Source organism: Echinops telfairi, unplaced genomic scaffold, assembly GCF_000313985.2.
Source record: "Echinops telfairi isolate 266 unplaced genomic scaffold, ASM31398v2 ScPeMD7_2;HRSCAF=8, whole genome shotgun sequence".
Taxonomy (NCBI): domain Eukaryota; kingdom Metazoa; phylum Chordata; class Mammalia; order Afrosoricida; family Tenrecidae; genus Echinops; species Echinops telfairi.
The window spans coordinates 77,779,084-77,789,285 of NW_022103898.1; the positions used below are offsets into that span (position 1 = coordinate 77,779,084).

General features: G+C 58.6%; 3 protein-coding genes across 3 annotated transcripts in view; 1 reads left to right on the top strand and 2 right to left on the bottom strand.

Annotated features, from left to right (window-relative positions):
• Positions 1 to 500: 500 nt before the first annotated feature.
• CD63 (CD63 molecule) lies at positions 501 to 2,777 on the top strand. The gene is made up of 7 exons (XM_004700572.2): positions 501 to 607; positions 1,328 to 1,516; positions 1,674 to 1,748; positions 1,840 to 1,935; positions 2,040 to 2,180; positions 2,359 to 2,442; positions 2,624 to 2,777. Exons 1-7 carry the CDS (start codon positions 542 to 544, stop codon positions 2,687 to 2,689), a joined length of 717 nt encoding a protein of 238 aa, XP_004700629.1. The 5' UTR covers positions 501 to 541; the 3' UTR covers positions 2,690 to 2,777.
• Positions 2,778 to 3,560: 783 nt separating this feature from the next.
• RDH5 (retinol dehydrogenase 5) lies at positions 3,561 to 7,406 on the bottom strand. The gene is made up of 5 exons (XM_004700571.2): positions 7,253 to 7,406; positions 6,694 to 7,043; positions 6,199 to 6,457; positions 4,207 to 4,370; positions 3,561 to 3,908 (listed from the first exon to the last, which is right to left on the bottom strand). Exons 2-5 carry the CDS (start codon positions 7,001 to 7,003, stop codon positions 3,685 to 3,687), a joined length of 957 nt encoding a protein of 318 aa, XP_004700628.1. The 5' UTR covers positions 7,004 to 7,043; positions 7,253 to 7,406; the 3' UTR covers positions 3,561 to 3,684.
• A 936-nt stretch (positions 7,407 to 8,342) lies between these two features.
• The window catches only part of BLOC1S1 (biogenesis of lysosomal organelles complex 1 subunit 1), a gene marked incomplete at its 5' end in the record, with an annotated part of 2,764 nt that continues 904 nt past the window's right edge, over positions 8,343 to 10,202 (bottom strand). The window contains 2 exons of the mRNA XM_030885354.2: positions 8,343 to 8,559; positions 8,784 to 8,916. Of these exons, the coding sequence (XP_030741214.2) occupies positions 8,449 to 8,559; positions 8,784 to 8,916 (244 nt within the window). The remainder of the gene's footprint in view (positions 8,560 to 8,783; positions 8,917 to 10,202) is intronic.

Here is a 10,202-nt window from a genome sequence, read left to right on the forward strand (position 1 = left end):
GGGCCCCGGCGGGACCCCGGCGTGGCCTCGGGGAGGCAGCGGGCAGCGCCCCGCGCCCGGGCTTCTGCCTGCGCCCTCGGGCTCCTCCCGCGACCCGCGAGCAACTTTGCTCGGAAGTTTGCGCCCGGGCGGGAGCGGGGGAGGCGCCGATCGAACTTTTTTCCCTTAGGGCGTTGGGGCTGGTGTCCAAACTCGGGAAAGTGGCAGGGAAGCGAGGCCTGGCGGGGCCGGGGACCGGTTTGGGGGGCTGGCTGGGCGGGGAGCGGGTGTCTAACGCCTGGGGCCGGCGATCGGCGTCGGCCTGGAGCCCCCCAGGGCGCCCGGGAATCAGCCGGGGCCCTGGAGGCGGCGGCCGCCGCCCCCTCCCCGCGGGCCGTGGGAGAGGGTGCTGGGAGACGTGGACCTGGCGGCGGGTTTCCGGGTGGGAGGGGCCGGGAATGGGGGCCAGGCTGGGAAGGCCGCCGGGAGCCCGGAAACCAGAGGCTCCCCCGGCGGCCGCTGCTAACCCCCCCCACCTCCCTTCGCCGCAGGCCTGGCAGCGATGGCGGCCGAAGGAGGGATGAAATGTGTCAAGTTCTTGCTCTACGTTTTTCTGCTGGCCTTTTGCGTGAGTAGTGGGAGGGGCGCAGCTGGGCCCCCGGGGCGCGCTGGCTGTGCGCGGAGACTTGGCTCGCCAGCCAGTGCTGCGGTCGGAGGGGCAGGGAGGCGGGCAGCTGGGGACCAGATGTGCACGGGAAGATGGGGGTGCCTGCGCTCCTTCCTCTGGCTTGTTTGCACCGAGAACGGCCAGCCAGGGTGACCAGCACCCGCCCCCTGATCTCTCTTGGCCCTTCCTGTCTGGTGACCCAACCACTTGTGATACTGGGCAGTGGGGCAACCGGCCAACGGTTCCTGATGATATCGCCTGGGGCTTCCCTCCACTCCCCACCCACTCCCGGACCTCGGCCCCCCGCCCCCAGCTGGGGAGAACCTTGCCCACCTCAACTTGCTCCTGCCCTGGCGCCAGCCTCGAGAGGCTACTGTTTGTTCCGGGAGGCGCGTGTGGCTCTCCTCCTCCTTCCCCAGGGTGGATGGGGGTGGAGTGGGCACTGGAGGAGCCTGAGGGGACCCGCCCAGTAGCCCTGAAGGCAGATAGGGATCATGTTCTGGCTGTGGAATGTGTGCCCTGGGGCTTTCTGGGCCCTCCTTTTTGCTGCCAAGGTGCGGAAAGGAAGAAGTGGTTCCTTCAACGCCTCCCGCCTCCCCCAGTGTTCAGTCTCTGGGATGTGAGAGCACCGTGGAGGGTGTGGATCTGGCCTAACCCTGACCCACCTTTCTCTCCCCTTAGGCCTGTGCCGTGGGACTGATCGCGGTGGGTGTGGGGACCCATCTGGTCCTGAGTCAGACCCTTAGCCAAGGGGCCAACCCTGGCACCCTGTTGCCTGTGGTCATCATCGCAATGGGTGTCTTCCTCTTCCTGGTGGCCCTTGTGGGTTGCTGTGGTGTGTGCAAAGAGAACTATTATCTTATGATCACGGTGAGTGGGGCCTGGGGGCTGCTGGAAGGGCCTGTCCTTGGAGGGAGCTGGAAAGAAGGGGGGAGGTGGTCGAGGCCCCTTGAGAATGATTTAGGGGCTGGGTAGGGGTTCCTCACCCAAAGACTCCACACCTGACTCCTGTCCCCTGTGCCTGCAGTTTGTCATCTTCCTGTCCCTTATCATGCTGGTGGAGGTGGCCACAGCCATTGCTGGCTATGTGTTCAGAGACAAGGTAGGCTGGACTTGGCAGACTTAGGTGGCTCGCTGTTCTAGGGTCCCAGGCCCAGAGGTCTGATCTCAGCCACGCTCCTCCACACTTTCAGATTCGGTCAGAGTTTAAGAGCAACTTCCAGAAGCAGATGCAGGCTTACCCCAAGGACAACACCACTGCTAGGATCCTGGACAAGATGCAGGAGGACGTGAGCGGGGCTGTTGGGCAGGGGTAATGGGTGGAGCATGAGGATTCTTATTTCCACTCTGAAGGTGAGGAGGGCCCCTTCACAACTTCTCCGTCTTTTCCTAGTTTAAGTGCTGTGGGGCTACAAACTACACAGATTGGGAGAACATCCCTCTGGAGCCCAGGGGCCGAGTTCCTGACTCCTGCTGCATCAATGTCACTCAGAACTGTGGGGTTAAATTCAACGTGAAGGATATCAATGCCGAGGTAGGGAAGAGGCTCAAAACCACAGGGCCTTGGGACACTTGGGGAATGTATCAGGCGGTGAGAGAGAAGGGTTGGAAGAAGATAGGGTTGAGGCACTAGAGTTTTGGTGTCAAGCATCTGGGCCAGGGGAAGTGGACGGATAACTTCTGATGGTGTTGGTGCCTTTGCTACCTTCCAGGGCTGTGTGGAGAAGATTGGTGGCTGGCTGAGAAGCCACATGGTGGAAGTGGCTGCAGCAGGCCTGGGCATTGCTTTTGTGGAGGTGAGTAGTTGGGACCTGGGCAGGGGCAGGGACCACATCCTGGGCATCTGGGGAGGAGGGTGCTGAACAGGTGGCATTGGCCTGAGAGGGGAGCCCCAGCTGTCTTTTGAGGTCCCTTGGGTGGGCCTGGGGTATCTTATCTCTAGCTCTTCTTTACCTCCCACTCTATCTTTCCTTCCAGGTCCTGGGAATCGTCTTGGCTTGTTGCCTCGTGAAAAGTATCCGGAGTGGGTACGAAGTGATGTAAGGTCTGGCTTCCTCAGCTCCCTCGTCTAGGGGAGTGGGGCAGCATACTCCAGGTTTTTCAATTAAACGGATTATTTTTTTTTTCCCTACACCAAAAAGGTAGTTTTGTTTTAACGAATGAGACTTGATCGCTTTCCTTTCCTCATCCATGTTTCTTGTCTTCTGGAACTCTGGGGAAAAGTATGACTTTTTTGGGGGGTGGGGGGTATATTTGGAAGGGAGGGGGCCCAGTGCCTTCCATGTTCACCTAGTCTTGTGCCACCGACTTGGTGCTGAAACACCCACAATGCCATCTCCTGCCCAAGTCACAGTGGTTTCCCCCTTTGCAGGGAGCCCCCGTGTACCTTGGACACCACCTTTGAAGGCCCAGCAGTCAGCTCTCCCACAGTCCTCAAGGGGACGTGGCTCCTCCTAAGGTGTTAAGTTGCTGACAACTGTGGCCAGTGTGCATGCATCCTTTTTAAGGCTTCGATTATGATAGTGGGAACACTTTGGTGGTGTTTTTTTTCCTTGAAAGTGACCCAGCAAAAAAAAAAAAAAAGAAAAGAAAGTGATACCCAGCTTGGCCCTGAAACCGCTTCGTCCCCATCTCCCCCAAACCCTTACTGCCCTCCTACCCAGAAGAGAAATGGTAAAAACCCATTCCCTCTCCAAACACTGAATTACTAGTTACTGGAAATAAAGGAGACTCCCGAGAGCGCCCTCTGGTGGCCACTCCAGGCATCAAAGGAGGCCCATGGCTACAAACCGTCCCCTTGTGCCCTCCAGTGGGTTCTATTGGTTTTACAGCCTGAACAGGCCTGAGACGCGGGACAGGACATGTCTGAGTAGTTATGCGGTTCAATGGGGATAATTCGTTCGTTTCTGCCCACTTATGTTTTTGACTGTTTAATTTTCTTCTTGCTGAACAGTCTACATTTATCCTGGGCCTACTTTGTGCCTGGTACCAAGCAGTTCCAGAGTGGGGGTAGAAATCACTCAGTGCTGACTCTTGATTCAGTAGATGGCTTGGGCAGGCTTGGGAAGGATCCAGGTGAGCACAGCGTCCACCAGGCTGGCTGGCAGGTAGGAGGCCGGCAGCCAGAGCAGCTTGGCATCCCAGCCGGGGCTGTAGCGGGTTCGGGGGTGACGGGCAGTCAGGGCGTGCTCCAGGCACCTGCTCACCTTGGTCAGGTCCGGATCACAGAGCAGGCTCATGATCCACTGCTGCACTTTTAGGTCTGCAGCCGCGTGAAGAGATCGGGGCGGGGTGATGTGAGCGTCCCACCCTCCCGCCAGCCCACCTCATCCTCCCTTCTGGGGACTGCCCAGTGGAATGCAAGCGGCTTCTTAGCAAAGCCCCGCTTCCAGCGTGCGGTGTGGACTGGCTCCCCATTGGCTGGCTGTGTCCCCGGGACACTCCTTTCACCCTTACCCTCCCTGGCCACACACCCACCTCTTCCCAGCAGGCTGGTGTAGGCCGGCCTTCCTGGTACTCTCACTTCCTTCATCTGCCCCATTGTGGGCCCAGCTACTCACACTCGGGGAGGAAGGCCTCTCCGTACTGGGCCTGGGTAGCAGAAGGGATCCTTGCCCAGCAGGCCCGCAGGGCCTCCTCCACACTCTCCAGGTTGGTCACGGGGGTTCGGAAGAAGCCAGGCTCCACGATGGAGACCTTCACGCCAAAAGGAGCCACATCTCGCCTGAGGGAGGGGCAGAGCGCGTCTGTGTTCTTGTCCCAGGGGGGGGAGGGGATAGCTAAGATGTGCTGTCAGCCTCTCCCGACTGGGCTGGGACAGGTCTGACCAAGGTCGGGAGGGTGGGTGGGTGGGTTTGTTTTCGAGGCTTGTTTGCTTCCATATTCTGTGATCGAGAATAAACCCAAAAACCCCCACCGCAATCTAGTCAATGCCCGCTCGTAGCCACCTTACATGGGGTTTCTGGGGCTCAAAATCTTTACAGGAGCAGCCAGCCTTGTCGATCCAGGGGAGTAGCCGGTGGGACTGAACGGCCGAGCTTGCAGTTAGCCTGATGTCTAATCCACAGTGCCACCAGGGCTCCTTATGATCTAGAAGAGGGATCATTCAACTTTCTTCTTTGGAAAACATTTTACTGTGAATCAGGTAAAGGTTGACAGATTAAGTCATCATCATGAAACTTTCTTTCTTTTTTGGTGATCCAAGTGGGCTTTTATGAAGGACAGAAGACATTTCGGGTTTTACAGTTAAACTGAATGCAGGCAACCTCATGGACTGCACACCCACACATGGCGGCCTGAGGCTGGGGAGAGAGGCCACTGCGTGGCCAAGCAGAAAGCAGAGAAGCAGTTGGAAAGAGCTAAACTTTCTTAAAGGGCTAGTGAGTCAACATTTTGAGCACTGCAGGCTACGGAGCAGAACTGAAGCTGTCATGGAAGCATTTGTACAGCCATTTACAGTGTCACCGTTGGATAATATACAAGCAACTCTTGGCTGATGGGCTGTAACCACATAGGCAGCTGGCGCCATCTGTCCTGAGCCAGTTTGCCAGCTCTTGGTTGGGAGGAACTCTGACCTAACTCCCCCACACACAGGGTTACGTCCCTGTGCAGATGGTGGTGTTTTCTGGGGGGAATCTAAGGCAAAAAGTGGAGATACGTGCCCCACCGGGCACAGCTGCAGGAATCCAAATGGAAGGTACAGGTTCTATGCTGCCAGCTGGAACACAGGCAGCTGAGACTGAAGGACAGGGACAGACGTAGACACTGCAGCTATCTGCTGAGGGGTGGTGTTAGAGGCACCCTTCCTTAAAGGTGGGCTCAGCTTGTGGGACATGCATCCCTGCTCCTGGGCGGGCCATCCTCAGTGGTACTTTTAATGATCCCCACAGGGATCTTTAGTGCCCCGTGAAACTTTGAACACACACACACATACACACACATATATGGGCTTCCCTCAGTGCGGGGGTGGGGTGTGTGTGTGTAAGTTATGTTACCATCTGCTATTCACAAGGAGTCCTGGTGGTGCGGTGTGTAAGTGCTCGGCTAAGGTCAGTAGTTTGAACCGGTTGCCAGGCAGTCTGCTTTGGAAACGCCAAGGGACAGTGCTCCTCTGTCCTGTGGGGTCACTCTGAGTCAGAACTGAGGGCAACAGGTTGGGTGGGGCTTGAAGGGTCTGAATGCCTATCCTGAAAGGATTGTTGGGGGAATTATTTCAAGCCGGGACCTCATCCTAAGTCCTCTTTGTCATGAATAGCAGTGAGTCCTTCAGTTAATGATATTAGGGCTTCTCTCGAGCCCTGACCATGTGCCAGGCCCTATTTTAAGGGCCTTTCACAGACCTCCCGGTTTTACAGGGAAGGAAGCCCCAAGGCTCCCCTGAGAGCACGCTGGGATTTGAACGTGTGAAGCTGGGATTTGAATGTGTGAAGTCTCCCACTGGGCCATCACCTCCTTAAGCATTACACGCTGCCTGCTCTGTCTTTGCTGGCCCCCCTTCTGAGCGGACATTGGAGCCACCCTTGGGCTTGGGGCCCAGACAACCCAGAACCCACCTCAGGCTGTCAGAGAAGGCCTCCAGGCCAAATTTGGAGACACAGTAGCCACCGCCATTGGCCGCCAGGCGGCCCAGGACGCTGGTGACGTTGACCACCCGGCCACGGGCCTGCTGCAGCAGCGGGAGCAGTGCCAGGGTGACCCTGATGGGGCCCAGGGTGTTCACACTCAGCACCCGGTGGAAATCGTCCCATGTCAGCCACGGGGTGGGCCCAATGATCCCGGCCACACCAGCATTGTTCACCAGACCAAAGAGCCCTGTGGGGAGAGGTGACACCCAGGTGGGCCATGGGCCGGTGGGGAGAGGCGGCACCCAGGTGGGCCGTGGGCCAGTCCACGGACCCTCTTCCTGGAAGGAGGATCCCAGCCCTACTTTTTGACCCCACCTAGCGCCTGTGGTTTCCCACAGCCCTTGCAAGTGACCCTCTGGGGGCGGGAGGCCGCTCAGGATCAAGGGCACTCACTCCATAGTTCCTGTGGCCCCAGTCACTTACCTGTTTCCCCGACCTGTGTCTTTACCCACTTGGCGGCCCCCTGGACACTCTGGGGGTCAGTGACATCCAGCAACACTGTGTGAAGGCGGGAGGAGGCCACTTGCTGTAGGTCCTCTGCCCCTGAGGGGGTCAGGCAACTGGCCAGGACTCGGAAGCCCTGCTGGTCCAGTCGAAGCGCCAGCAGCCGCCCGAAGCCGGAGTCACAGCCGGTGATGAAGATGAAGGCATCGCTGGGGGGTAAGCTCTGGCGGTCTCGCAGCAGCCACAGCGCCCCCCAGAGCAGGGCACCCAGCAGCAGAGGGAGCCACATGCCAGCACGGAGCTCAGGGGCCTGCAGGTGGCAACCTAGGCTGGGCCGGAGATGGGGAGATGGAGAGGGAGCCCTCCCGCCCAAGCCCCTCTTCTGCCCCCAAGCTGGAAGTCTCCTGATCTGAGCCCACGGAGAAACTACTTGAGGCGGGAGGAGAGGGAAGCAAAGACGTGGGCAAGCCCCACCTTGGTAACTAACCTAAACGCCACATGGGCTGAGTGTGAGCCTTGGATTTGCCCCCACCCTTACCTGGGAAGGCTTGGAGCCCGAGACCCTCAGGATGGGACCTGGGCCTTGATGGAACCTGGATCTAGATACAGGGCCAGGAGTCTACAGTCCGGGGGTGGGGTGGGGTGGGGTGTGTTCCAAACTCAAAGTGTGACAATGAGCATCCCACTTGGTCTCAACCTGTTTTCTCATTGACAACACCCCACCCCACCCCCCGCCCCCCCATCCCCGTCATGAAGGGTGGAAGGGAGTCAGGTGTGAAGAGCAGGCTTAGCTGTTCAGAGCTGTTTCCATTCCAGGTGATGGCTCCCCCACCCCTGGACCCCAGCTCACCTCCTGTGCTGCCGCGCCTGCAGCCTCCTGGGCTTTGTGTGAGACTTTACTCCCAGTCTCCCAAGGTCCCCTCAGGCTAGCTACAGCTGGGGCCAAAGTCCCAGAGGAGGATTACGTTTAAGTGTGTGCGTGCGTGCGTGCATGAAGCGCAGCATGGGGGTGGGGTGGGGCATAGGAGTGGGGGTGTGGGGGTGTGGGTGGGTGCTGGAGCCAAGCTGGCCGGAGCACTGTTTAGTGCCAAGCCTGCCTGGGCCCCTTCTTGGATGTCTTTCTGGGCTTGTGTTCCTGACTACCTATGTCATGGCGTCCCAGGCCGGGGTGCTGCCAAGGGCGGCAGCTGCCCTTCTCCGATATGGCCTCGGACCTGCCACTGTCCTGCCTTGCCCCACGGGCCCCTATGCCCAAGAGCTAATCTGCCCCCCTGGCCCAGACTCATGCCACTGCTCAGTACCAGCCTGGGAGAGGCTTGTGAGCACGCGGAGGGGCAGGGAGCCAGAACTGGGTCCCCGCTTGCTCCCCTTCTCATTTCTCCTCAATGATGGGCAGCGGGAATTCTGAAATGGGGAGTTTGCGGACCGCTAGGTGTGGGAACCTTCCAAGGTGTGGGTACCTCCTAACCTCTCCTCAGCTAACAGGCATCTGAACCAGACTGCAGGCTGAATAGAACTGAGACAGTAAGAGGTAACTCGGGCCACCTTCTCATCAAAAGCACCTGACCCCTCGAGAAAACACCTTTGAATCTTCCACTCCGAGCAAGCACCCCGTGAGACGGGCCACATAGGAATGGAGCACTGTGCTTTATTTGTGGTCCTGTCAGGGCTGCATTCTCTGGCCCAGGGGGTGTGTGAGGTGGGGGGGAGGCAGGTGGAGGAAGGGAAGAGGGACTAGGAGGGGGCAGGCTGCAGCTGCCCTTTGTAGACATATTCCAGGGCAGTGGCGACGGTGCGCATGTCCAGCTCGATGCTCCGAGCCCAGTTCTCCACATCCCCGATTTCCTGGGGGGTAGAGGGGGTAGCCCAGGCATCAGAGCGGTGTCTGGGGGCACTTTCTATCCATTCCCTGGAGATGGCTTTGTTCCTACTCTGTCTCTGCTGGTGGGATCATAGATGGGGCTTTCGGAACTCCCCCCCTCCAGCCCATGCCTGAGCTGGCCTGACTGGAAGCCGTCCCCCGCCCCCCCTCGAGGTCAGGAACGGGGGTGGTGAGCTAGGTGGCTCACCTTGAGTGCCTGGTTGAAGTTCTCCACCATGCCGATCCACTGGCCAGTCTGCTTAGCAAACTGGGCGGCCTGGACCTGCAGGGTTTTCACCTCATGGTCCAACTTTCTCTGGTTCATGTAGGCTTGGGCCACACTAGAGGTTGGAGAAGGGAGGAGGTCACCCCACCCAACGAGTTGGGGGTGATCATCAGGGCCAGTGTCCCCCCTGCAGGAGTGAGAGGCCAGCCAGGGCTCAGGGCTGGGGAAGCCTCAGGATTGTGGCCGTTCTTGGATGTGATGCAAACTGCCACTCGTACATGCGCCCGGACCTGGTCAACCCCCCTCCCAGGATTCCCACAGGGGAGTGGAGCTGGCAACTGACTGAAAACAGACCATCTCCTACCCCTCCAAAGCGTTCCTGCAGCAGGGAGGGGAGAGGGGGGTGGGCACAGACATCCCTGAAGAAAAAGCTGGGAGGGAGAAGGGAGTGTGGGGAAGCTGGGAAAATCCAGCAGTCAGGACACATCTGGCAGTGATTGGAAGCCCAGGGAAATGTTTAAGGAGGAGGCTTGGCTGAGCTGGGAAGGGAAGTTGGGCCCCTCCCTGAATCAGGGGTGAGCTGGGAGAGCATCCCCCCTCCCCAGGAACCCTGGGTCAGGAGAGTGTATGCCAGGGGTGCTTCTTGGCTCCCAGTCTCTTTCCCAGCCCTTCTCCTTTTGCCCACACAGGAGCACCAGCGCGCGCGCGCACACGCACTCTCTCTCTTTCTCCACCCCCCAGGCTTTATTAAACACAGGGCTTTCTTTTCTCCGCAATCAAGATGGTGGTGGCTGATATCATTGCTGCTGTGGGGATGCTCTCTCCAACCCTCTGATCACCCCCTCCCATAATGGTTTCCCCTGATTGGCTGATGAATCTTTTACACCCCTCCCTAAAACTTTAGGTCAGCTGAAAGACTCCACATCCGGGGGGACCCCCCTCCCCTACCATTGGAATCTGAGGGGGCAAAGGGTTGGTGGGGTCCAGAGTGGGCAGGACACCTGACAGAGGCCCAGATAGACTGAGCCTTTGTCTTCCCTTCCGGGGAATGAGAGGAGCTGTGGGCAGCTACACAAAACCCTTTCTAATCTGGCCTTGGCTTAGCTGCCCTCTGAGTTCCAAGTGGAGTGGCCCCTAGCCAAGGGAGAGGAGAAGGAGAAGCCTAGCCACACTCACAATGTGGGAGGGAAGAGAGGGGGAGATCTTGCCCCTTCTCTTTGGGAGACAGCTGGGCTGCACTGGGGTTGGGGTGGGAGCCCAAACAGTAATGCCTCAAAAGTTTCCCCAGAAAGTTCCTGAAACCCTAGTCTCCTCTACTATTCACATGGAGTAGACAGAGAACCTGGCTGTAAGAGAGATCAGAGGCGCTAACCACAGTCTTCTCTTCCCTTAGTCTCTGCG

Bases quoted from the DNA above. Each gene is read 5' to 3' on its own strand.
- CD63 (XM_004700572.2), top strand. From the start codon at position 542: ATGGCGGCCGAAGGAGGGATGAAATGTGTCAAGTTCTTGCTCTACGTT. The intron at 608-1,327 runs GTGAGTAGTGGG...CTCTCCCCTTAG, and splicing joins TTTTTCTGCTGGCCTTTTGC to GCCTGTGCCGTGGGACTGAT. The intron at 2,443-2,623 runs GTGAGTAGTTGG...CTTTCCTTCCAG, and splicing joins TGGGCATTGCTTTTGTGGAG to GTCCTGGGAATCGTCTTGGC.
- RDH5 (XM_004700571.2), bottom strand. From the start codon at position 7,003: ATGTGGCTCCCTCTGCTGCTGGGTGCCCTGCTCTGGGGGGCGCTGTGG. The intron at 4,371-6,198 runs GTGGGTTCTGGG...CCCCTCCCTCAG, and splicing joins GCCTTCTCTGACAGCCTGAG to GCGAGATGTGGCTCCTTTTG. The intron at 3,909-4,206 runs GTGAGTAGCTGG...ACGCGGCTGCAG, and splicing joins AGAGGCCTTCCTCCCCGAGT to ACCTAAAAGTGCAGCAGTGG.